Source organism: Microcaecilia unicolor, chromosome 10 (assembly GCF_901765095.1).
Source record: "Microcaecilia unicolor chromosome 10, aMicUni1.1, whole genome shotgun sequence".
NCBI lineage: Eukaryota > Metazoa > Chordata > Amphibia > Gymnophiona > Siphonopidae > Microcaecilia > Microcaecilia unicolor.
In genome coordinates, this window is record NC_044040.1 from 187,709,638 (window position 1) to 187,737,601 (window position 27,964).

Genomic DNA, 27,964 nt, shown 5'->3' on the forward strand with positions numbered 1-27,964 from the left:
AAGTAGCACAAATTGCTAAATTCATCATCCTTTTATTTATGTTCATCCTGTACCCATGGCTAGAGAAAAAGTTCTGCAATGGAGCTAGCACCTCTCCATTTTGATGTTATGCTTTCTGGCATCCAGCACATTTTTCCGTTTTAAAGATTTTGGGATAGCTTTCTGGGATTTGCAAATAGCACATGCTGTTTCCCGCCAGTGTGTTCACAGACTGTCTACTGGAACAAGCTGCCTATCTGCCCTTTTTACTAAACCTCACTAGCATTCTTCTCTGTTTATCCTATGCATTCTTAAATTCTGTCACCATATTTGTCTTCATGACCACCTGTGGGAAGCATTCCAGCAAAATGTTAAGTGATCTTGTAAGAAAACATTGGAAGAAGAGATTTCATCATGACCACTCTAACAATCCACAATTCCAGGAATAACATGTATAGAATGTTTGTACGTTTGGAAAGCTTGCCAGGTGCCCTTGGCCGCTGTCGTGGACAGGATGCTGGGCTCGATGGACCCTTAGTCTTTTCGCAGTGTGGCATTACTTATGTACTTAACCACATGATTTTAAAAAGTTCTCATACAACAGCAGTCTATGGAAACAAATTGATTTTATTTTGTAAGTTGTGGTATATAACGAGTGGATTAAGATAAGTGTGGTGATGTATAAATACAGTTTACTTATTTGACACTGGGGTCTCTCAAAAGAAGTTTTTTTCTGACCCATGATAGATCTTTTGGCTTTACAGCATCGTGCTGGTTATGCTTGTATCTTTGGTCTTTCCTCTTTGCGTATAGAAGTGGACATTTCACATCTGCCATAAAGATTTGTATTTACTTTCTATTTAACTGCTCCACAGCATGTGTTTCATCCCTTACAAGCTGTCATATTTCACATAATACAGAGGAAACAGTGGGAGTGCAGTGCACCCTTCCCCCTCGCGTGTGATCTGTAGCCTGTTTGTTCTGGGCTACTGACCAAGTGACACACAAAAGTGGTTCTGAAGAAATTTCAGAATGAACAAAGCATTTAATTTTACTTTATACTATATCACAAAATACACATGTGAGTTAATGAAAAGAAGTTGAACCTTAAATCCTTATTTTAGTAATGTAGACAAAGTGCCCCACTTTCTGTTTCTAAATCATACATTGCTGTTCCTCGGGCTAAAAGTTTCCATAAGAACCTGATCCTTCACTGGCTTCTGTGCCAGATCCTTCCTCCGCAGAGCGTGGCACAGGTGAACAATAATACTTCACTTTCATGGGCTGTTCTGGGTGCCACAGTATCTTAACATGACAAGGAACCATTTCCTGGGGAACAAATTTGGTACAGGATTACTTCTACAATACGTTCACTATCTCGGTTAATTTAATAAGCCCATTCTTTCAAGACAAAATTCAATATGTAGTTTCTAACAAAAAGTGACTAAAATATAATTTGGTTTTAACATGGGGCTGTTTGATCAAATTCATTGCTCTGATACTCCAGTTGCCTTACTATGGTAAGGGTTATCACCGTACTTGTGTTAAATTTGAGTTTACTGTGGGGAGAAGGCACTGAAGCTATAAGTATGGTTGTCTGTTTAGCATTACTACTAGATACCTGTGTTGGAATCTCATGAAGAAGAATATTGTAGTCAAAGTCGATCAAATCATCTTTTCTTATCTAGGGGAAAAAAATTGCAAGGTTTAGTAAATTGGCATAATTTGCTCCCTACGTTGAGCTAACTTTAAACAAGAGCTGCTTTTAGCATGAGTTTTTGGTCATTTTTTATTTAGGGTCAGACTGTGACCTTTCACATTCTCTCAGCATAAGGTGACTTCAATCATATTTGGTAATTTTGTCCTCCTTACTGGGGCTGTAACTTATCTTCCCATCTGCCCTTTGCTCTTAGTAGTATAAATTTTTGACCCAAAGTTTTAATTCTGAAATGTTACTTTGTGATATATTCTTCAGAAGACAAACCTGCTCACTTTGCTGTTCATCCACCCATCTGTGAGCTAACATTCTAAAGGATCCTTTTACTAAGGTGTGCTAATGGATTTAGCACTTGCTAAATGATAAGATGCCCATTATATTTCTATAGGCGTCTTATTTTAGCACACACAAATCGTTGGCAGGCGCTAAATCTATTAGCGCACCTTAGTAAAAGGGACCCCTAAGTGGCTGCCTCTCTGAACTATATTACAAGGGTTTTTTTATATTTTTTTTAAAGAATCTTATCCAGTTTTGTTTTAATCTTATTTACATGCATGGAATTTCTCTTCTAAAAGAAACACATGCTTATGCATGGCAGCAGTCCAGTGGGAGAGACACCAGTGCCAGAAATGGTATTCAGTGCAGAATCAGAGAAACAAACAAATCTCTGTAAACCTGGAAGATGTAATGGGACAATTTGACAAACTAAAGACTAGCAAATGGCCTGGCCAGAATAGTATGTATCCCAGAGTACTGATAACATTGAAAAATGAACTTGCAGAACTATTGTTAGTAATATGTAATTTATCTTTAAAATGAAGTATGGTACTGGAAATTGGAGGGTGGCCAATATAATACCAATTTTAAAAAAGGGTTCCAGAGGTGATCTGGGAAATTAAAGACAAGCGAGCCTGACATCGGTGCTGGGCAAAATGGTAAAGATTAATATAAAGAAAAAAAAAGTTACAGCATATACATACATAAGCATGGAGACAAATCCAACATGGATTTAATCAACGGAAATCTTGTCTCACCAATCTACTACATTTCTTTGAAGGGGTGAATACACATGTGGATAAAGGTAAGCTGGTCAATATTGTGTATCTGGATTTTCAAAATGCATTTGACAAAGTACATCATGAAACACTCCTGAGGAAATTAGAAAGTCATGGGATAGGAGGTAATGTCCTATTGTGGTCTAAAAACTGGTTAAAAGATAGAAAAGAGAGTAGCTTTAAATAGTCAGTATTCTCAATGGAGAAGAGTAGATAATGGGGTTCCCCAGAGGTCTGTGCTGGGACTGCTGCTTTTTAACATTTATAAATGATCTACAGCTGGGAATAACTAGTGAGGCAATTAAATCTGCTGATGACAAAGTTATTCAAAGTTGTTAAATCACAAGAGGATTGTGAAAAATTGGATACCCAGACTGGGAGACTGGGCAGTCAAATAGAAGATTGTTTAATGTGAGCAAGTGCAAAGTGATGCATGTGGCAAAGAGGGCCCATGAAAGGACCTAGGAGTCATATGTTTTACTGTTGTGAGACCTTGCCAGGTACTTGTGACCTGCATCGGACACTGTTGGAAACAGGACACTGGGCTTAATGGACCTTCAGTCTGTCCTAGTATGACGCTTATTTTCTTACCTGCATTTTATGGTTATAGGTACAGGTGCAGATGGAGGAGATTACTTACAAGGACAGGCAAGGATTGGGTGAAATTTCTGTCCCCATGCAACTATTTTGAGAGGCAAAATTTTAGCCTACTCAAGTTTCCAGAGGAGAAAGATCATGAGATTATACAAGTGTATTGGAAGCGTTGCAAGCCTTAAATACTCTCTACTTCATCAACAGATGCATGTTTGAGATCTATTATAAATACCAATTATATAAGTATGCCAATAAAAGTAGTAATCTTTTACCACTCCACGGGAGATGAAGTCTATCTTATAGTGGAGATAGTCCTTGATACAGCAACTTTATGAAACATGGATTCATGTTGGCATGAGAAGACACCTTCAGTATAACACGTAGAGAACTATGAACTAAAAAGAAGCTTTCAAGCTAAGTACTTTAACTTTTGAAAGAAAGATATAAATTATTTATCAAAAAACTCTTAAGTAAAAAGTAATACAATTTTGGATCAATGATGAATACATGCCCACTCTAAGCAAGGCTTGGCTCGATAAATTGCGCCATAGTAGTGGTGTCATGCACAACTGATAGATCCAATAGTGCTACTAAATATAATTGTACTCTGTAAGGCAAATCTTCAATTTGTTTGGAGCTGGGCATTCTGGCTTGGAGACATAGGAATATATAGGCATCTAATGTTTAGCGTACACTAAAAATGCTAGTGTGCCTTTGTAAAAGAGGCCCTAAATGACTTCCCAGGCTCACAAGAAGCTGCAGTGGGAATTTTGCTGGGATCAAAGCCTGCTGCACTATTAGATACTCCTCCACTCTAATATTTATTTTGTATGATCGTTGAATGGGGGGGGGGGGGGGGGGGGGAGGATTGAAGAACACACAACCTTCTTGGGAAAGCTGTACTGGCCCCTATGGTGTATAGTGGGGAAGTTCTGCTGGAGTGGGGAAAAAAAGCTACAATGAGATGGGGTTATTTAGTGGATAACGGGTCAGGGAGGGTTGGGTTTACCAGATTTAAAACTGTGTAGTCAGGCATGACTGGTTACTGGGGGCTAGTGCAGCTACGGCCTTGAACTTCAAAAGAGATTATTTAGTTTCAGCCTTGGCTTATAAATTATTTATTGCATACCCAGGATTCCTGTGGAATTCCAGGGTCCTATTTTTTAGGGCCCTTTATGGAGAATTCTTTTAAGCCAATGGAGGCATAATAATAGTGACCTCCTTCCACTCATAGGCAACGCAGATTTTTTCCCCCCTAGGATGAATAATGCACATTCCAACATTGGAACACACTGGGTATCTCTCATAGAACACTTTCTGTGAGAGGATTACCCCGGGGGGGGGGGGGGGTGGGGGGGGGGAAGGGGAGGGGGAGGGAGTTAATTGTTTGATGTATTGCACATGAGGAAATTAACCAATTACTGCTTTAGCTCTTGTTTTTCTCAATAAACAAATACTTAAAAGTAAAATAATTGATGTGCCTAGTAGCTATGAACAACTATAGTCTCCAAAGGGGGAACAGCTGTACAACACTTGGCCAAGCAACCAAGTGGGAGGGCCCAATGATTTAGTTCGCAAGTGGTGCCTGGGAGAGAGCACCACCAAATCGTCAGTACACAGCTCAGTCGGTAGAGGAAAGAGGCTAGTTGTAATTACCAGGAATTATTGTGACCATTGTTTGGCACACTGTGCCAATGTTAATCTGGATGCACTTTTAAAATGTACTAGGTTGCCACAGACCTGTTTTTGGTGGGATGTACAAGTGAAAGAGTTTTTAGGTGTTGTCTGACAGGACAAAGGTGGGTGGTCAGGTTCTAACCAACAGCCATATGCTCTTGTGTCAAATACAAACTGAGCATCTGAGTCCAGCTGGGTAAGGCTAGGCAGCATTTAATGAAACCAAGCATTTGCGTTCAGACTATAGTATGAGGATCTCTGGGTGCCAGTTAGTAGACTGGCAAAAAGCTTCACAACTATAAAGCGTGTGCCAACACATATCCTTATCTTGTGTACATGTCATCTAAAAATGTTCATGATAGCCCATCAGGTATTTTACACCTGTGTACCTCAGGTTCTTTATAAATCACCAGTTCCTTATACACTTTCCTTTGACATTCATTGAAGCGGAACCTTCTAGTAAACCCTTCACTTTTAAAGATTCAGTTGGATACTGTGAGGAACTCCGGCTTTAGCGTGATTGCATCTACACTATGGAACCATCTTTTTCTATGCGTCAAGAGGCTTCTTAGAAAGCTTTCTAGAAAATCTTTTTTTTTTTTTTTTTTTTTAAGTTTTACAGTTTCTTTTCCCCTCTGAATAAGGGCACTCCTAGCCATTTCCTTACAGCTGGCACCCCTGCAATGGTGACGTCTGTGTCTTGTTGAATGCATGCCAATATACCTTTGGTTTGCGTTTTAGGATAATTATGATTTTAATGCATATTGTGAAGAACCCTTGAGGGTCGGGGAAGAAGGGATCCGGGAGAGGAGCAAGATGAGTAGGTTTCATACCAGGAATTCCAACTACAAGTCCCAGGATACTAGGGGCTGGGAAGCCATGCCCCCCACGGAGGACTACAGTTCCCAAGAACCCCTGCAAAGCCCTGGGGGCAAGCAAAGGGAGCAGCAAGGCAACTACAAGTGTCAGGATCCCAAGGGAGAGGAGGGGGATTGGCTGAGGAATAATCCGGAGGGAGAGGACCAGCTGGGGACCATAAAGGGAGAGAAGCCCATGGAATGGGAGACGGAGAAAGAGGTCGGAGAGGAGATCCAAGCCCAAGATTACTACTACTACTACAACAACAACAAATCACTTATATAGCGCTACTAGTCGTACGCAGCGCTTTACAATTGAACATGAAGAAAGACAGTCCCTGCTCAAAAGAGCTTACAATCTAAATCAGGACAAACAGATAGGACCAAGAAGGATAAGGGAAGGATACGTAAGGATAAGATAAAAGTTACAAAACCAGAACTATGACAGGATTTATACTTCACATGCTTTACAGAAGGAAACTGCACTTGTTATTTATCTAGGACCATCTGCAGATATGATAAGTGTACCAGCTCGATAATAAACTGAAATCTTTATTTTAAAAATGACTGGGGAAGTGAGCCCATGGAGATTGCTCTCTAGGTCAGGTACAAGGGAAGAAGTTGAAAGGCTTCAGGGGAAGGCTTGGAGGAAAAGTTAAGCAGCTGTTCAACTCAAGGGGGAGAGAGGTGCCGTGCTGTAAAGCAGTGAATGATTTCTACTGTGGCCAGAAGTCAAACCCAGCTGGAGAAACAGGTAGTGACTTGAACTATGTCCAGGAACCTGGCCATGCAGGGGAGGCAGTGAGTGATTTAAAACTGTGTCTAGAAGTGGTGCCATGCTGGGGAAACAGTGTGTGTGTCCAGGAGTGGTACCATGCTGGGGAAACAGTGAGTGATTTAAACTGTATCCAGAAACTGTGGCTGGCGGGGGGAAGGAACAAGGGGTGATGTGTGCTGTAACCAAGGACTGTGTCTGGAAGAGGAAAGGTCTTGGCCTTGCTGATGGAATAAATCGGTTTTAAGCATATTTTTGGAGTCTGCTTCTAGGAGTGCTGTGTCCGGGGAAGGGCCCTTCCAGTGTCAGCCGAGTTCATACCTGAAGGAAGGCCTGAAGGTGGTGGGCTGCTGACAATATATTATATTTTATCTTTGAATATTTTAGCCCTTTTCTTGTCTGTGCCCTTAATTTATTTCTTTTATTGATCCCCTCTCATATCTGTAAACTGTTCAGATTTGATATACTGCACATTAGTAAATTATGACCTATTAAGTGAACATATGGTAATGAAATATTTAGTACAGCTTAAGCATTTTGCTGCGTACGTCTAGTAGTGCTATAGAAATAAGTAATAGTATCAGCCATAGAGGGGTTGAACTTAGTTTCACCAAAAGCCCCAGGCTGAGAGTGTTCACGGTATGACAGTTGATGATCTGGAACTCTGCTTTACTTCAAAAGGTACAAAATGAGGGAAAGCTTTTGGAAAACAAGGCTTGATAAAATTGTTTCTAGATGTTGATAAAGCAAGTAATAGGTCATGCAAGCAGATCCGTGACCCATTTAACCAATGATCTGCACCCCCATTGAATTGTGTGGTCCATTATCCATGACCCACCCACATTAAATATAAATGACAATTAATTCTGTAACTTTTGCAGAAGTCACTTCTACTTGGAGTCTTAAACCTTTAACAAGGAGAATGCCATTCCCAGGGATCCTGCAACCTTACTTACCATGGCAATGCCATTCCCAGATGTTCCCCCTTGAACTGACCACCGTAATAGATAACAAGTAATTCTGAAATTGAGCTTGAAGTGTAGGCCCCTACTTAAAAAGATGAGTCACATTTTGACTATATAGACCCATAACCCATCCATTTTTATTGACCCATTTCTTCTTATGAGTTGCCTGTTGCGTGACACCTCTTCAACTTCACTTACCCACTGCTTGACGCTTTTGACTTGTGCCATGTTGTACTGTAAATCCTCTGCTGATTTTTCCCACATCACATAACTGCTACCAGCAATGGCGAGATACCACAGGGGCACCAAGGCGGGATCAATACGGCCATTACTGTCTAAGAAGGAAAAACAAACAGGAGAGCACAACTTTTCACTGATGTCCTGGTTTAGTGACAAAAGGCTTAATGTCTGCTTAAGCTTATTTGGACCATACTTTTAGAATTTTAACATTTTTCAATATTTCAGCACAAATCAGACCTAATGCAAGAATGATGCACTGCCCAAAATCTCGAACATGCAACCTCCCTCCCTCCCATCCACCCTACTTGTTCCCCTTACCCTCGCCCCCATGAGCTACCAACAAAAAAGGAAACCCACCAAAACCAGGCCTGCTGCAAGAAAAATGTAATTGTATCAGGCCAACATCTCTCCACTTACTGGAGCCGCTGGCCAGCTAAAAAATGCAAGGTAAATTTACAGAAATAAGTGAGATTTGTTTTGAACTAAAAATACCTCACTTTACGATATTAGCTTCAGGCACTATAGAATGCAGAACATTGAGACTGCATCTTTCAAAAGATTCAGCATCTACCTGGAATATCATTTCCCATAATAGGCTCTGTCCGTTGTTTCATGTCCTTGTAGAAGTTATAATCATCTTCGTGGGGTTGCTTCCAGATTTTGAGGTTGGTGCAGTTCAAGCTTATGGCAGGTCGTGGTTTCTTCATCTGGAAGAACACACTGGAAAAACATATGCCAACTTTTTCCTGTAACAAAAACAAACAAAAAAAGGCCCCCCATCTTCAGTACCTGGCAATTGCATGTGCTTCGATTAGGAAAAAGCAACCCTAGTCTTTAACCTGGTTTAGATCAGGGATTATTTGAAAGGGACCTTTCTACATTTGCCAATTTTGCAAGGGCACCATCTGAAGTGTGGTGCTATGTACTCTCAAGACAGACTGAATTTATCAGTGTATATGAAAGATATACAAATGGACAGTAGCCAGGGATGCAATCTCAATACCTTCTATTCACAAGTTTGAAAGTTGTGATTTGTGCTAATTCAACCCCCTTTTGTATGAAATGGAGAAAATAATTTGTGAACGGAAGTGTTAGCTGCTTCAAAGGTCAGCATATGGTATGCAAGAAGACAGCATCTATCCTATATCTGTGGTGCCCCAAGTGACTGCAGATTCTTTCACATGAGCACTGTACTCCGGTTTTATCAATGCACTAGAAAGTACAGCACCCAGAAGCAATCCCTGACACTTTCATTTAATAATCTAATATTTGTATCTTGCATGTGTTCTACATGCATGAAAATTGTTGCAATGTCCATTTAACACCAATCAAAACCATTAAAAACTGGTACTATTCTAAACATGTGCAAGTAGAACCATATTGCTTGTCCTCATTCCCTTCAAGCTCAATTGTCTCTTGATGTATTTGAATCTTTCTAGTACCTTCATGCCCATATGACTCCACTGTAGCAAATTTTGCTGGACTGGTTAACATAAGTGACATTGCATTTTTTAGCATGATTCTGTAGTACACAGTGAACTCCTAAGTGACTAGGGGGTTAATTTTCAAAGCACCAAAGGGTTCTTTTACAAAGCTCAATGGAGAAAGGGGTATTCTCGATGCAGAAGGGTAGAAAGTGGGGTTCCCCAGGGGTCTGTGCTGGGACCGCTGCTTTTTAACATATTTATAAATGATCTAAGAGATGGGAGTAACTAGTGAGGTAATTCAATTTTCTGATGACACAAAGTTATTCAAAGTTGTTAAATCACAAGAGGATTGTGAAAATTTACAAGAGGACTTTACGAGACTGGGCATCCAAATGGCAGATGACATTCAATATGAGCAACTGCAAAGTGATGCATATGGGAAAGAGGAACCTGAACTATAGTTATGTGATGTAAGGTTCCACATTAGGAGTCAAAGACCAGGAAAGGGATCTAGGTGTCATTGTTGATGATATGTTGAAAACCTTTGATCAGTGTGCGGCGCTGGCAGCTAAGAAAGCAAACAATGTTATGTATTGTTAGGAAAGGAATGGAAAACAAAAATGGGAACACTATCAGTGCCTTAGCGAGGGCGGCTGACACCCGGGGCGGGTCGCCGCTATGCACCCCCTCCCGGGTGCAGCACGGCGCCCACCCCCCTCCGGAGCGCATTGTTACTTTAGAAGCGAGGGGCGGCCGGGAGGGCCGATCCGCCCCCGAGTCCACGTCGCTGGGAGCTATGTCGGCTCAATTGGTTCCTTGCTCTCTCTGCCCCGGAAAAGAAAGTAACCTGTTCCAGGGCAGCGGGAGCAAGGAACCAATGGAGACGACACCCCCCCCCCCCCCCAGCGGCGTGCACCCGGGGCAGACCGCCCCACCCCTTCCTAGGCCACTGAACACTATAAGCTTTTGTATCACTCCATTGTGTGACCGCACCTGGAATACTGTGTGCAATTCTGGTCACCGCATCGCAAAAAGATATAGTGGAATTAGAAAAAGGTACAGAGAAGGGCGACGAAAATGATAAAGGGGATGGGACGACTTCCCTATGAGGAAAGGCTAAAGCGGCTAAGGCTCTTCAGCTTGGAGAAGAGACGGCTGAGGGGAGATACGATAGAGATCTATAAAATAATGAGTGGTGTGGAACAGGTAGACGTGAATTGCTTTTTACTTTTTCCAAGAATACTAGGACTAGGGGGCACACAAAACTACAAAGTAGTAAATTTAAAACAAACTGGAGAAAATATTTCTTCACTCAACTTGTAAATAAACTCTGGAATTTGTTGCCAGAGAATGTGGTAAAAGCAGTTAGCTTAGTGAGGTTTAAAAAGATGAATTTGGATAATCTAGGATAAGCAGCATACAATGTATTGTACTGTTTTGGGATCTTGCCAGGTACTTGTAACCTGAATTGGCCACTGTTGGAAACTGGGCTTTATGGACCTTCGGTCTGTTCCAGTATGGCAACACTTACATACTTTTTATATATATTTATATTATAGTGGCGGGGACCGTCTTTCTTGTGAAACAGGGCCCCCCCCCCTTTTTTTTTAAAGGTATCAGTTTTCAGCTCCTTGATTGAAAACAGTTATATAAAATGTTATATTGCTGGTATTTTACACCAAATAGGATAGCAAAAATGTATGGTCAGGGGGTGGACAGAGGGGGGTGATTATGTTCCATATCTGGTGGGCATGTCCCAAGATACAGACCTACTGGACAGAACTGTTGAGTATATTCACACAAATTACAGGAGTGCAATACCCTATGGAGGCGGAGACTTGCCTTTTACACTTTCGTCTGGTGGGAGTTCGCCCAATAGTGCACCGCTTGACCGGTATGGCGGGGAAAATCACTTTGACATCGGCCTGGAGGAACCCTCTTCCGCCACCAGTGGTAAAGGTCATCCATAAAATGGACTATTTGTATCAAATGTCTAAAATTACTGCAATTCAAGCTGGACACATACAATTCTATAAACAATGGGACAAATATGTTGCATGGAGATCTCAGGCTGGGATTGATTTGGATGCCCCCAGGCTGATAGTTACACCAATGTGATGGTTTGGCAGGCTGATATACTTTAAGACTCCTGAATGATGGTCATTAGTTGGACTATATGACTCATAAGCTGAGAGGGGGGTGGGGAGATTCAATTATACTGTTAATGTTCAGTTGTTATAACTGTATGATGTGCGATAGCCATTTGTATTTAAAACTTTAATAAAAATAATTGGCACAAAAAAAAAAAAAAAAAAAAAAAAGAAACAGGGCCCTTTTTAAGCCCCCCCCCCCTCAAAAAAAATGGCCATGCGGTAAGATTAATCTTACCGCAGGGCCATGCGGCAGGGAACACTTACCACCACCCACTGAGGTGGTGGTAACCGGGCAGCGCCACCACTGGGTTAGCACCGCAGTAAAAATTCCCAAAATATTTTCTGGCGCACCAGAAATGGCGTGCACTCGAACAAGAACTACCGCCGGCAGCACAGTGGGCCAGTGGCAATCCATTCATAAAAGGACTCCTTAGACTAAATTCCAGATGTTACTATGGAACTTTGTAACTAAGTGCTTTGAAAATACGCCTCTAGTTCTACTACAGGCTGGGGTGAGAAATTTTGCCCTTCAGCGTTTTTAAGCACACTTTCTGAATATGAAAGTTGTAGTTGCTCATGATAGTAAATCAGTATGCCATGCTGTTTCTTGTGAATCGTAAACTGCCGAGTATTGCTAGTCAGTGGTGGCAGTATAGCAAATCTTAATAAACCAAAACCTTAATCATTCCTCTGCACCATTTTGCACCAGAGTAATTACGTCTTTTGCAGCAAACTAACTTATCAGAGGGTCGGCGTGGAAGAGGAAGAAATGGCACAGATTAGTGGATCGATGCAGACGTAATGACATTGGACTTTGTAACAGCTATCAGCAGTTCTCAACTCTGAATCATCCACATTGCTAGAGAATCATCTTGGTTTCACTGCTACCATTATGCAATACTGGAAGTATCTTTTCTTATTTCACACACTTACATTACTTTGGAAGTCTTCAGTTGTAAACTGAATAGAGTATTTGTGTCCAATTCCTGGAATGTCCTAAACACAAAAAAACAATATTTATTAAAAAGAGAGAATTACTTAGAGAATTTATGATAACTTCTTGCTCTGTGAAAACAGCTTGAACTGCAATCAAAACCATGAACACGAAGATATGATTAACTCATATTCTCATTTTGTTTTGTTATTGCCTAAATCCCATTTGCAGAGTGACTATATTTTTGCCCATTAAATATAGATTTAGCTTTTCAGAGATATGCTGTAGATTTCAGTGTTTTAAACATTTCTGCATAAGGGAATGTTGCTTGCAGCCCTCGCAGTTTTGCGCCTGGTTGTGAACAGGTACCATCCTTGAACTCCACATGTGTATATGCAATGACCTGAAATCTGCATCATAGCCTATGGAAAACATACACAGGATCCAGATTACTACTGTGCACAGACAAGTGCCCTGGAGTCAGGAGGTCCATTTCCCACTAGCTGTACCCAGTGGGCCCAATATTCAAAACATTTTAAATGACCAGCAGAGGCTCCTGGCCCTTTAAGTCACGTAGGCACAACAAAAAGGAGGTAAAACCCCTCACGAAACCGTGAGATATGAGACAAAAAAAGTGGGGAGAATGAATGAGGATACCAAAAAATGTTTATTCACATAAAAAAATGACCCGACACGGCCGTGTTTCGACCCAAAGGCCTGCCTCAGGGGTCTTTATAACCTCAGGTAGTCTGATGTGAAACGTGCACTCTGAGAAAATAATGTAGCAGAACCCTCTTGGGTCTCCTCTCCTCTGAAACATTTTTTGTAATAACCAGGAACTAGCCTGTTGTACTCCTCTCATAAGAGACGTTTGCGATTACAACCCCAAGAGGGTTCTGCTACACTATTTTTCTCAGAGTGCACGTTTCACATCAGACTACCTGAGGTTATAAAGACCCCTGAGGCAGGCCTTTGGGCCGAAACACGGCTGTGTTGGGTCATTTTTTATGTGAATAAATATTTTTTGGTATCCTCATTCATTCTCCTCACTTTTTTGTCCTTTAAGTCACTTACCCAGAGCTATTTAGCAGCACTTAACTGGACAATGCCCTCTAACCAGCCAAGTTAGGGGTGGGCCAGGAGTAGAGTTAGAGCTGAGTAGTGACCTAGCTGATATTCGGTGAAGTTAGCTGAGCACTGGTCTGGGGGAGGAAATAGCACCTGTACCTGAGCTCAGATTTTGAAAGGTCAGTAATCAAATTCAAGTGTTGCTTGACTAAGCCAAAACTCACTAATCTGCTTAAATATAAGCTTTTCCTAAACAAGCTTCCCTTTATACTATTACTAGTAAAAAAAGGCCCGTTTCTGACACAAATGAAACGGGCGCTAGCAAGGTTTTCCTCGGAGTGTGTATGTTTGGGAGAGTGTATGTGAGACTGACTGTGTGAGAGACAGAGTGAAAGTGTGAGTGTGTGTGTATGAGAGAGAGAGAGAGTGAGTCTGGGTGTGAGGGTGTTTGTGAGAGAGCGTGTGTGTGAGAATGAGAGTGTGTGCAAGTGTGTATGTGAGACACAGTGTGAGAGAGAGTGTGTGTGTGTGGGCGAGAGAGAGAGTGTGTGTGAGACACAGATTCTCTGTGAGAGTGAGTGTATGAGACCAAGCGAGTGTGTGAGTGACTGTGTGGCACATAGAGAGTGATTGTGATACAGTGTGAGACAGAGTGTGTGAGAGTGAGAGTCAGAAAGACATTGTATATGAGAGAGAGAGTGTGAGCCGTGCCCTCCCAATCCATGGCCACCTGTCCCCTGCCCCCTCCATTCATCCTTTTCCAGCAATTCCCCTCTCTCCCTGAGCCCTGCCCTCCCAATCCATGGCCATCCATGTTTCTCTGTCACCTGCCCCCTCCATTCATCCCTATCCAGCATTTCCCCTCTCTGCCTGAGGCCTGCCCTGCAATCCATATCCATCCATGCCCATCTGTCCTCTCCATTCATCCCTATCCAGCAATTCCCCTCTCCCTGAGTCCTGCCCTTCCAATCCATGCCCATCCATGCTCCTCTGTCACCTGGCCCCTCCATTTTTCCCTTTCCAGCATTTCCCCTCTCTGCCTGCCCTGCAATCCATATCCATCCATGCCCATCTGTCCCCTCCATTCATCCCTATCCATCAATTCCCCTCTTCCTGAGTCCTGCCCTTCCAATCCATGCTCCTCTGTCACCTGGCCCCTCCATTTTTCCCTTTACAGCATTTCCCCTCTCTGCCTGAGGCCTGTCCTGCAATCCATATCCATCCATGCCCATCTGTCCTCTCCATTCATCCCTATCCAGCAATTCCCCTCTCCCTGAGTCCTGCCCTTCCAATCCATGCCCATCCATGCTCCTCTGTCACCTGGCCCCTCCATTTTTCCCTTTCCAGCATTTCCCCTCTCTGCCTGAGGCCTGCCCTGCAATCCATATCCATCCATGCCCATCTGTCCCCTCCATTCATCCCTATCCATCAATTCCCCTCTTCCTGAGTCCTGCCCTTCCAATCCATGCTCCTCTGTCACCTGGCCCCTCCATTTTTCCCTTTACAGCATTTCCCCTCTCTGCCTGAGGCCTGCTCTGCAATCCATATCCATCCATGCCCATCTGTCCCCTCCATTCATCCCTATCCATCAATTCCCCTCTTCCTGAGTCCTGCCCTTCCAATCCATGCTCCTCTGTCACCTGGCCCTTCCATTTCCCCTTTCCAGCATTTCCCCTCTGTGCCTGAGGCCTGCCCTGCAATCCATATCCATCCATGCCCATCTGTCCCCTCCATTCATCCCTATCCAGCAATTCCCCTCTTCCTGAGTCCTGCCCTTCCAATCCATGCTCCTCTGTCACCTGGCCCCTCCATTCATCCGTATCCAGCAATTCCCCTCTCTGCCTGAGGCCTGCCCTCTCAATCCATGGGCATCCATGCTCCTCTGTCCCCTGCCCCCTCCATTCTTCCTTTTCCTGCAATTCCCCTCTCTTCCTTCCATGACCCCCCCTCGCATCCATGCTCCTCTCTCTCCCATGTCCCAGCCTGGCCCGCCCTCTTGTTCCCCCCCCCCCCCCTTCGCATCCATGCTGTTGTTTTTCTCCTACCCTCCTGCTCCCAGTGTTCAACTTTGCTGCCCACCCTCTTCTATCCCTCCAACATCCCTTTTTTTTTTTTTTTTTTTTTTAATTTACCTCCGTGGTGGCGGTTTCGGCAGCGCAGCGTCAGGGAAGGGGGCGGCGTTTCCGACGTCTAGCCTTCCCTTCGCTGTGTTCCGCCTTCTTCTGACGTCATCATTGACGTCAGAAGAAGGCGGAACACAGCGAAGGGAAGGCTACAGACGTCGGGAGCGCCGCCTCCTTCCGTGACGCTGCGCTGCCGGAACCGCCACCACGGAGGTAAATCTAATATATTGAAACGCACCGTGCGTGGGTGCGATCAGTTTGTTTGTTTTTTTTTCTGCCCTCGCGATCCGTTTATTTTTCCCCGCCCCCGACGTCATGATGTTTGACGCGAGGGCGGGGCAGCGAGTCTTGGTCAGTGGCTTCACCACCACGAACTTACGAACCGTCTGGGAGTCTGAGTGACTTCAGAACGTTGTCCTCAGAACGTTGAGGGTGCCTTTTATTATATTAGATTATTCTGTACTACTTGTGAAAGAAGAAGATTTCACAACCATAATAAACAATAAATAAATAAAATCAGAATATACTAAACCAGTTTTACCATACAAGCCACGATTAAATCAGATCTCTTCCATCATTAGCTGAATAAAAAAGCAGAATTCAAAGAATAATCTACATTCTTTTGTGGTTTTTAAAATCATGGGGTTGCATAGGAGAAAGACTTGTCTGCATAAAGTCATCAGTTCTCCCAGATGCAGAGGGGCATTTTCAATATGCCGTCTAAGTCCAACTTTGGACGTTTTGCAAAGAGCGTCCCAAATCTGAATAGGAAAGAAGAACATCTATCTTTTGTTTTTGAAAATACTGTAGGTATACTGTGAGCAAGGTTTTGTGATTTGGACGTTTTGTTTTTTTTTGGTCCATTTTCAAAAAAAAAAAAAAAAGTCCACATGCAAAACACACAAAATCAAGCCATTGGGATGTAGGAGGAGCCAGGATTTTTAGTACACTGGTCCCCCTGACATCCCAGGACAGCAATAGGGCACCCTAGGGGGCACTGCAGTGGAATTAATAAAATGCTCCCAGGTACACATCTCCCCATTGCTCCCTTACCTTGTGTGCTGAGCCCCCACAAAGCCCACTACCATAGCCCTTACAAGTGAAGGGGGTACCTATATGTGGGTACAGTGGGTTTCTGGTGAGTTTTGGAGGGCTCATAGTTTCCTCCACAAGTGTAACAGGTAGGGGGAGGTAGAAGCCTGGGTCCACCTGTCTGCAGTGCACTGCACCCAATACTAGACTACTCCAGGGACCTGCATGCTGTTCTAATGGACCTGAGTATAACATCTGAGGCTGGCAAGTAATGTTTTTCATCACAGTTTTGGGGGTGGGGGAGGTTATTTCCGATTCCCTCTAGTGGTCATCTGGTTATTTAGGGCACCTTTTTGTGCATTATTTGTTATAAAAAAAGAGGTCTAGCTCCAAACGTCTTCGTTTTAGTCCTGGACAGTTTTGTTTTGTTCCATTATGGCTGAAAAACCGTCTCTAAGTCTTAAGAACGCCCAAGTCCTGGCCTGAACACGCCCATGACACACCCCCTTGAGATTTGGACGCACTTCTGACGGACTTCATACAAAAACGTCTAGAAATAGGTTTTGAAAATACTGATTTGGACGTGTTTGTGAGAAAAACATCCAAATGCTGCTTTGTGCCACTTTTTATTTTTATTTTTTTTTTTTTTTATAATATATTTTTTTATTAAAGATTGCTCAAATACAAAATAGCCAACAATCGGCTGTTCATCAACATTTTTTCTACATCAAGCTTGTTTAATTCTAACTTTAACTTTCCCTCCCCTCCCTCCCTATCCCAGTGGTGTGTTTGATTGTTCTTTATACTGTTCATAAAGTGTCCATATTTTGTTGAAAATCCGCATGGAGCCTCTTCGCATGGCTGTCAGCTTTGACATTTGGTATAAGTATTCAACTCTTCCAGTTGCTATTTGCAATGTTGGTGGTTGCAGCTGCTTCCATGCCCGGGCTAGTCCAAGCCTTGCTGCCACAAAATATTGAGTCGCCAGTCTGTGTTGCCATCCAGATATCCCAGCTGGTTTAAAATGTAGAAGGCAGTGTTCTGCCCTGCATGGGCATTGTCTTTGTATAACTGTATCAACCAGCTGCAGTAACTCTTTCCAGTATTCTTTTATTTTCTCACAGGACCACCAAATATGTAGGAATGTGCCTCTATGGCCACATTCCCGCCAACATTGACCTGATGCTTCCGGGAACATCTTTTGCAGTCGGTCTGGTGTGTAATACCACCCATAAAACATCTTAAAACCATTTTCATTCACCGTTTGTGCTATGGATGACTTAAGTAAATATTTATAATTACTTTTCCACACCATTGTGGGGTATGTATTCTGCAATATCTCTTCCCATCTTTTCTGGTATAGTACCTGAGGATCAGTCTGTCCCAGCAGAGCCAGGTATATACGTGTTATCCCTCCTTTGCCTCCTCCTCTAATGATCGCATGTTCTAGATCTGTTTCAGCTAGGTCTAATTCGTCCTGCGCTTTCTTCTTAAGGAAGTTACGCAGATTGCAATAATAGGTAAGATCTCTCTCTATCAGACCATATTCCCCCTGAAGTTCTGCAAAACCAATCATTTCTCCATCTTTCCATGTTTGCCCTAATGTGCGCAACCCTGCTTGGGCCCATTTGTCAAAAATCTTCTCCGATCTCCCCAGTGAAAACCCTTTTGCCCAACGTATTGCTGTCTGCCGATAATACACTCTTTCCGGAAACAGACGTCTCCTCAATTGATACCATGTCCACAAAGGATGTCTCAGCCCCATAGGCATTGCTTTTATTGTGGGCACTAGTTCCTCTTTTGGTACCCATAAAATATCTTCTATTTCTCGCCTGCCCAACCATGCTCTTTCCCAATGAAGCCATTTCTTAGATGCCCCAGGTGACCACTCTGCCAAGACCCGAATCTGGGCTGCTTGGTAATATAGGTAGAAGTTAGGGACTCCCATACCTCCTCTCTTCCATGTTTGAAACATCATAGTTCTCCTTACTCGTGGTGGGCGTTTCCTCCAGATATATGCAAACATTTTGCGATTCAGCTTTGTAAAAAAGCTTTCAGGTATTGGGACCGGGATTGCCATAAATAAGTATAGCAACTTCGGTAGCAACATCATTTTGATAGCATGTATGCGCCCCTGCCAAGATATATTGAGTCCTTCCCATCTGTCTAATTCCTGAAAAAGTTCTTCTGCTTTTTTGGGGAAATTAGCTGCATATAGTCCCTCTAGTTGTGAGGTTATCTGTATGCCCAAATATTTAATAGTCTTTTTCGCCCACACAAAGGGGAATTCAGTCCTAAGAACCTCTAATTCTTTGGGGGGCACTGTGAGATTCAAAAAGGTGGATTTTTCCAAGTTCGGCTTAAACCCTGATAATTTCCCATATTGCGTGAGGTGCTCTATTACCCTCTTTATAGAAGTTTCTGGTTTCACAATTGTGAGCAATATATCATCGGCAAACAGCATAAGTTTGTGTTCTCTCCATCCTCTCACCACTCCCTTTACCTCCCCATCCTTCCTAAGCATGCAGGCTAGCGGCTCCAGTGACAAAGCGAAAAGAAGTGGAGATATCGCACATCCTTGTCTGGTTCCACGCTGGAGCTTAAATGTTCTTGTATAAGACCCATTAATTTTTAAGGTTGCTAGTGGACCTTGATATAGTAACTTTAACCAGCTCAGAAACTTCCCCTCTATCCCTACCCATTGCAATACTTGGAACAGAAACGACCAGTCCACTCTATCAAATGCTTTTTCTGCATCGATTGATAACAATACTGCTGGGGTCTGGTCGTCTCTCACCTGTTGGATAATGTGCATCAGACATCTGGTATTGACAAACATCTGTCGCCCCGCTATAAATCCCGCTTGATCCTCATGGACTATACCCGGAATCTGTTTTTGTAGTCTGCAGGCCAATATCTTTGTAAATAGCTTGTAATCCACATTCAAAAGCGAGATTGGCCTGTAGGAGCTACAAAGCCGGGGGTTTTTCCCTGGCTTCAATATTAAAGTTATTGCTGCTAATCTCCATGTATAGGGTAATTCCTGCGACTCTGATAAATCATTAAACACTTTCAGTAGGACTGGGGCCAGATGTTTGCTATACACCTTGTAAAACCTAGTGGGAAATCCATCTGGTCCCGGGGCTTTTCCATTTGCCATATCTGTTATTGCCCACATTATCTCCTCTAGTGAAATGGGTGCCGATATCCGCTCGGATCCTCCTCTTTCCACCCGCGGGAGGTCTGCCTCTTGCAAATACTGCTCTATTTCATCTACCTCTGGGACTTGTTCTGGTTCATATAAATTTGTATAGTAATTCAAAAACTCCTCTTGAATCTGTTCCATCTGTGTTACAAAGTTCCCCTCAGCTGTTTGTATGCCCCCTATATGATTACGTTGTGCTAGTTTTTTTAATTTACAAGCTAGCAGTCTACCCGCCTTATTCCCAAGTTCAAAGTGTTCCTGTTGTGTCTTTTGTAGTTTAGCGGCCACATCTGCCAGCTGCAACTCTTGAAGTTTGTTTCTTAGCTCGTTTAATTTTGTCTGTCCCCTTGTGTCTGTGGGGTTCTTTTTATGTGCTTGTTCTAGCTTTGATATTTCAGACCTGATACTCTCTTCTTGTTCCACTCGTGTTTTGGTTATGTGTGCTCCTAATGCTATTAATTGTCCTCTAAGGACCGCTTTCAGACCTTCCCACAAATATTCTGAGCGGATCTCACCCACATCGTTGAATGTAAGATATTCCTCAATATATTTTTCTATCACTGGGGTATTTTTAGGATCCATTAGGATTGCCTCATTTAATCTCCAGTATCGTTCTCCCACCTGTCTAATTCCTATATGTAATTCTAGTACCACCGGAGCGTGGTCCGACCAGGTGCGTGGCTCTATATTGATCTTACTTATGGTATTAGCCACTGCCACATCTCCCATCCATCCATCTATTCTAGAATAAGATCTATATTTAGCAGAATAGTATGTATAGTCTCTTTCCTGTCCATGTTTTGCCCTCCAGACATCTGTCAGTCCCCATCTGGCCAGGAAATTTTTTAATCCTTTCCTGTCTATTTTAGCATATACAGCTTGGCCTGTAGAGTTATCTAACGGGGGGTGAATCGTGACATTAAAGTCTCCCCCTAAGAGGAGTCGGCCTTGTTGGTGCTTTTGCAATTGTAGTTCCACTTTTTCTATAAACTGTTTCTGCCCAGAGTTCGGGGCATATATATTAACAATGGTATACTGAGTATTATATAGTGAAACTTTTACCAGCAAGAATCTGCCTTCTTTATCAGCTACTGTATGTTGAACCTGCCAAGGAAGTGAATCCGACAGTGCTATTAATACCCCTCTCTGTTTAGACTTGTCCATACATGATGCAAATAAGATTGTAGGGTATCGCCTATGACCCACCAGCCGCTCGTGACATTTTTTCAAGTGCGTCTCCTGTAAAAGCACTATATCTGCTCGCAAGCGTATCATTTCTTTAAATGCTAGCTGGCGCTTCATAGGCGAGTTAAGGCCCCTTACATTGAATGTTACACATTTAAACACTTTATCACCTGATACCATTCTATCAAACTATAATATATCCACCACCATTTTCCCTTATCCCTTTCCCCCCTCCCCCCTCCCTCTTTCCCCAGTAACCTGGAATAGCATGCCTTCTTCTTCTTTGAAGGCATGCTAAGAAAAATTGTGGACTTCCGTTCACGTCTTCCACACCAGTCCATTTACGCGCTTTGGCCCTTAATGCTTTACAGGCACCTCTCCCGCTGATTCATGATCAGAATTTAGCCTGCCTCTCTAGGCAAAAATTTAGTTCCAATGTGCAATGTGTTGTCAAGTGCCTTTCCCTGCCACAAGCCGTTGTTCTGATGCTTGTCTTCTCAGCCGTCCTCGCCCCTGTGAGACTCTCTGCCATCGCTGCTTGTTCTTTTTCGTAGGCCCATTAGTTTGGTGTGCTGTGCTCGCTGTTGTCTCCTTGTTCTGCCCCAAAAATTCCTGGGCCTCCTCAGGTGTGACGACTCGTCGTTGCTTTCCCTCCTTATAAAACACTAAGGCAAAAGGATGCTGCCATTTATATTTGATTCCTTCATCTCGGAGCTTTTCCGTTAATGGACGCAGCGCTCCTCTCCTTTTCAATGTGGTAGCCGCTAAATCTTGAAATAGTTCAATGGGATATGTCTCCCATATTATAGGACTAGCTACCCTTGCTTGGCGCATGACATCCTCTTTCATTTTGAATTCTGTAAAACAAGCCACAATGTCTTTAGGCACATTAGCCTTTCTCGGACCCAGTGCCCTATGTGCACGTTCTAGTTTAATTGTTTCGGGTGACACTGTGTGCTCCGGGGTAGAGAGCAGATGAGCCGCTATATCCTGCACTGCTTTTTCGCAGTTGATAAATTCTGGTAGCTCCGGTAGGCCCCGTACTCGGATATTAGCTCGCCGACTTCTATTTTCAAGGTCTTCCACCTTGTCCGTGAGAAATCTCATGTTAGCTTGTTGCTCACCCATCTGCTGTTCCAGCCCCGTTATCATATCCGCATGTTCTTCAAGGCCCATTTCAGTTTCATTAACTCGATTTCCCAACTCTTTGATCTCCTCTCTGAGGTCCGCGCTCAATTGCGCAAAGTCACGCCGCATCTCTTTAATGTCTTTTTTAATATCTAGCAGCCATGTACTCAGCTGTTCCCATTTATCTGGTGCCAGCTCATTTTCCTGCGTTTCTTCGTGTGTGCCCTGCGCATATGTAGGCCGCTGGCTTAGGGAGGCCCCTTGACTCGGCTGATCACCTGTCTGCCTGTCCGCCACGTGCTCGCGGTCCCGATATGCAAAGGCAGTTAAATCCGCCGTTTTGGGTTTCGAGTTCGCCATCTTCGGGAGCGCGTGTCTTCCACTGTCTGTTCCACTGCTCGCCTTCCGTTTCGGGCTCAAATTGCTCTTCTTATAAGCTGGTATTTGGGCTGGTGTTCGGGAGCTGCGTGTTCAGACCGCCATTGCGGTTCGTGACGTCACCGGAAGTTCCTTTGTGCCACTTTTTAGACATTTTTCTGTTTTGACAAATGAGCCCAATAGTGGCATGATCAACTAACAAGCAATTAATTGGAATGACATTAAAGATTTAGCATAAACCCATACCAAACAACATGCACACGCTGGGATCAATGATACAAGTTAGTTTTTTAGGATATTAGAAATTACAGTAGAGAATGCAACTAGGAATTTAAGTGGAACTTAAAAGATGTTATTGTATATAGCTGAAGTCTTTATTTCTAAATAAAATTTTAAGAACAATATAACACAGTAAAGAGCAGATCAGTCCATCAAGTCTGTCCAAAAAGACAGCCAGAGCAGCATCCACTACTCTGTACAGGTTACACTCCTTCATGATCGAACACTGGCATCACAGTCAGGGCAGTTGAAAATTTATCATGCCTGTTACATGTGGAGGGGCGTTTGATATAACATCCAAATCCGACTTTGGACGTTTTGCAAAAAAACATCCAAAAATCAAGTAGCAAACAAGGCCATTTTCAAACCGGAAAGTCTTTTTTTCCCCCCAAAATGGCCATTTGCTAGATATTGTTGTGCATCTACCTTTTTAGATCATTTTCAACAAAACAAAAAAAAAAACCTGTCCCAAGTGAAAATGCACAAAATCAAGACATTGGAATGTATGGAGGGCAGTATTCTCAGTAGACTGGCCATACAGACATCCCAGCAAAGACATAGGTCACCCTAGGGCAGTGTTTCTCAAGTCCAGTCCTGGAGTACCCCTTGCCAGTCAGGTTTTCAGAATATTCACAATGAATCAGGGGCTTAGCCAGACAACAGATTTTGGGTGGGCCTAGGCAAGAAGTGGGTGGGCACCACGTGCTCTCCCCCACCAGCACCAAAAAAAATCTCTCAGCTGGCAAGAAAACGCTTCTTTCCATCTTGGCTTACCATCAGGGGGAAGTCTTCAGCTGATAGAGCTTGGGATCTCCACTAGCTACCACTAAACGTGTGCTACTGTTGGGTGAGCCTGAATCCTAAGTGGGTGGGCCCTGGCCCACCTGTGGCTATGCCACTGCAATGAATATGCCTGAAAGAGATTAGCATATAATGGAGGCAGTGTATGCAAATCAAGTTCATCATATTCATTGTGAATATCCTGAAAACCTGACTGGCAAAGGGTACTCCAGGACCGGACTTGGGAAACACTGCCCTAGAGGGCACTACAGTGGATCTCACATAAAAGGTACCAGTATACATCTCACCATTACCTCCTTATATTGTATGGCGAGCCCTCCAAAAACTGACTGTACCCTTATATAAGTGACACTTGCAGGTATAAGGTCTATTGTACAGTAGGGTTTTAGAGGGCTGACACTTTCCACCACACATATAACAGAGTGAGTTATGGGCCTGGGTCCCTTTCTCTACAGTGCAGTGCACTGCACTGCACTGCACTGAGCACTAGGCTACTCCAGGGACCTGCTTGCTGCTCTAATAGGACTGGCCATAACATCTGAAGCTGTCATAGAGACTGGTATGTACTGTTTCTTTTACATCTTTGGGGGATTGAGCAGTGGCGTAGCAAGGGTGGGGACGGTCTGCCCCGGGTGCACGCCGCTGGGGGGGTGTTGGCTCCGCTGGTTCCCTGCTTCCTCTGTCCTGGAACAGGTTACTTCCTGTTCTGGGGCAGAGGGAGAAGGAACCAGCGGAACAGACACCCCCCCACCCAGCGGCGTGCACACGGCAAGCAAGAATGCACTCGGGTGGGGGGGCATGGGTGATGCTGCACCCGGGGGAGGGGGTGTGCAGCGGCGAACCGCCCCAGGTGGCAGCCGCCCTTGCTACACCACTGGGGTTTGGGGGGGGTCATGCCTTAATCCCTCCAGTGGTCATTTAGGGCACCTTTTTGTGACTTAGGCGCTATTTAAACAGGTCTAGCCCAAAACATCTAGGTTTTAGCCTTGGACATTTTTGCTTTGTTCCATTATAGCAGAAAAAAGTCCAAGTGTTAGGGAACACCCAAATCCCGCCTTCTGCATGTCCTCTGACATGCCTCCTTGTGATCTGGATGCACTACAGACGAACTGCATAGAAAAACATCTAAAATGTGTTTTGAAAATAAGAGATTTGGATGATTTTTGCAAGAAAAACGTCCATCTACTGCTTTGTGTGGGGGTTTTTTTTGGATGTTTTTCCGTTTTGAAAATGAGTCCCATAGGCAGTTCTGTATGTTGCTGAAATATCGTCCAGTATCCCAAAAAAAAAAAAGGAGAAGTAGGGGGTATACCGAATGTATATCCAAACAGAAGGTTTATTAAAAAATTAAAATCCAAAGACTCAACACAGTCCTGTGTTTCAGCGCTGGGTGCACCTGCTTCAGGAGTCAAACCAAATATCTCAGCCACTGATAACAACACATAAATGGGTTAGAGAATCCAGTAGTAAAAGCATACAACATGAAGCCTGTTAATGAACTGGACTGTTATTTATGTTCGATTGATGCAGAAGACAATATTCTTATTTTTTGGAAAAGCAAGCAAACATGCAGGCCATAGCAAAATTTGCTTGGGGGGATCCTGTACATCCTGCTACCAGCACATCTTCTAAGAAGACATCTTCTATTACAGGATGGACTGTGGAAGACAGGAGAGCTAGACTGAATCTCGAGATTGTTGATGACTTCTTATTCGTCCACAGATTTTCAAGTCTCCCCTCTAGGGCATACAGAACAGGTTGTATTTTGCACCCCTGGACAATTTGAACAGGGTGTATTAGGATTCCGTGGGGTAGTAGAAGTCAGCTATTGTTGCAGTTAGAAGGGTAGAGGGTGGTGGTGGGAGGGTTATTATAGCTGCTAGTTGTTATTATTGTTTTCTATTTGTAATTTATACACAACAGTTGCACAGCATATTGTTCCTTTTTATACTTTCATAAAAAGATTTAAATATAAAATCATAAGTGTTTGAGGCTGCTGTAGATGAGAACAGAGCCCACGGCGATGGGGCGGGGGCAGGGATGGAGACAGGGCAGTGACAGAGAAAGAACCCACGGAGATGGGGACAAATTTTGTCCCCATGTCATTCTCTACCTCCATAGTACAAACTGTCATTCTTAAAATGACCTTTGGGTGAATTCTGTCCATTCCAGCACTGACTTTCAGGTAAGATTGCAGTATGATAATATCCAGAAATGATAACTACATGAGAATAATGTGCAAATGTAATCAGACTAACTTTTTTTTTTAGGGCTATATCTATATTGATACTGCCCTGTGAAAATAGATGACTCGATGCAACCTTTGCTCTGCTTGTTCAGTGATCATTGGGTCATTGATTGCACTAATGATACCTACAAGCTCCACACCCCTTGAGCTCAATCATCCATTTTTGAAGGAGTAAAGAAGACTAAGTTTTCGGAACGCACAGAGCAGATATATAGCATCGAACAGGGCGCTTTCTCATAGGAGCTTTTATTACCATAGACAAGGTTCTTGTCTTTATTGTTCCAAGAAATGTACAATGATGCGAAAAAATTCCTGTCCCCTCCAGATTTCCCCTATTATTGCATATATCACACTGTATGGGTTCTGATCTTTAAACAAATATAATATTAGACAATGGGAACCCAAGTACACACAATACAGTTTTAACACGTCATTAAAAAAAATAGCCTTGGCACATTTTAAGGAGCGATGCTCTCTATAAATCCAATGTTTTACTGCTAAAGTCATTACTTTTTAAATTCTTTAAGCTGTTTACCTGCCAAGCAGTCATATGCAGAAATCACAAAATACCTCAAATACCATACGGTACTGTTGGTTCACCCAATATTTAATGTCAGTTGTACCAACTTGATCAGTCACCACAGCAGCATAATTTGCTGCTCTTTTGAAACTTGGCTACTCCCAAAGTGGAACCCACAAGGAAGATGCTGTAAGAAGTTAAGAGCTTGCTTCAAGAACTTTAAAGTGTGAAGCACACTCCAAAAAAATGTAATTCATGATGAATAAAGTCACAGCAAATATTTTATTAATTGTCACACTGTCATATTCATTTGCTGTCAAATCCGTGCCATCTTGTCAGCATGCTAAAAACTGGCTAAATCTTCTGGTTTAACAGAACTAATGGATTAGCTCTAGTTATTTAAATTTTCTTGCTTGGTAGGAGAAGCTGTATTGTGCCCTATACTAGTATTTACACTTCTAACCCTGCTCCATTTTATGTAATTCGCTACTTTATATCCCCAATCAGGGGCTTCTCGATTAACTTGCTATTTAATCGGACTCCACAAGTTGCTATGGCCTGCCAAATGCTTGTTTCCTTGTGAAAAGAGAAATTCGTCAATGTCCCGTCACCAAACAGCTGAACCCTTCTGTTTTAAAGCGCAGGAAAGCCGGCTTGTCTTGCGTGGGAGGCCGGGAGCAGTTTCCCCCCCCCGGCACAGAAGACCGAGCGCAAAAGGCTGCACGTGTAAACATCGCGCGCACATGACAGCGGAGCTATGAAAACCGCTACACGAGGCGACGAATAGCGGTCGTGCGCGTGGTCAACTAGAACTCAGGCCACCTGGCCTTTTCCCACTCCCCTCCCCCCAGAGCTCTTACCTTCCGTGTCGCGTGCTTGACTTCTCCCAGCACCAGCAGCTTGTGAGGGGACCCAAAGGCGTAGTTCAGATAATGCACCGTTACCCGGGCTGCCTGCTGCGCAGAGCGGTGGGATGGCACCAGCTCCCTGGTCGAGACCAGCTCGGGAGACGCAGGAAAAGGTAAGAAGCCGCCGCGAGCGCTCTGCAGGGACGTAAGAAGGGTGAGGAGGCACGCGCGCCACTGCATGACCCGGGCCCCGCTGGAGAACATTGGAGAGCCGCCGCTTCTGCCGCTGTGCGCGCGCTGGAAAGTACTCGAGGCAGAGAAAGCAAAAGGTCCGAGTCCAACGTCGCTGTCCGCCCTTTAAAGAGGCAACAGCGGCCCTTGCGCAACAAAACAACTGACAGCGCGCGCCCCCCCCCCCCCCCCCCCGAACTCTTCACCTCAGGCGGAGTCCCGGAGCCTCACCCGCCCCCTCCTTCCTCCGCAGCTCGGACTCTGTCTCCGAGCTATAAATTATACCTGAGCTGCTGAGCAAAAGCCCTGGAGGAGGCTTCCCCCCCGCCACTTTTCCTGCCCGCCCGATGGATGGTGGGCGCAGTATAGAAATTCTATGTCATTTTCTGACTGGATATTTTTTTTTCTAAACTTTGAAACGTTGGCTTACTTTATCAAGCTTCTTCACCGGACCAATATATAGGGCTACCATTTTAGAAAGTGTCAAAATCACATAATAAATTGTATACACGTTTTTGTCTAATATGCAACAGGTACTATAAAAT

General features: G+C 43.6%; 1 protein-coding gene across 1 annotated transcript; it reads right to left on the reverse strand.

The window, feature by feature from the left end:
• Positions 1-586: 586 nt before the first annotated feature.
• On the reverse strand, positions 587-27,584 carry LOC115479139 (latexin-like). The gene is made up of 6 exons (XM_030216910.1): positions 27,201-27,584; positions 12,373-12,435; positions 8,431-8,605; positions 7,818-7,954; positions 1,601-1,663; positions 587-1,308 (listed from the first exon to the last, which is right to left on the reverse strand). Exons 1-6 carry the CDS (start codon positions 27,450-27,452, stop codon positions 1,162-1,164), a joined length of 837 nt encoding a protein of 278 aa, XP_030072770.1. The 5' UTR covers positions 27,453-27,584; the 3' UTR covers positions 587-1,161.
• Between the last annotated feature and the right edge of the window lie 380 nt (positions 27,585-27,964).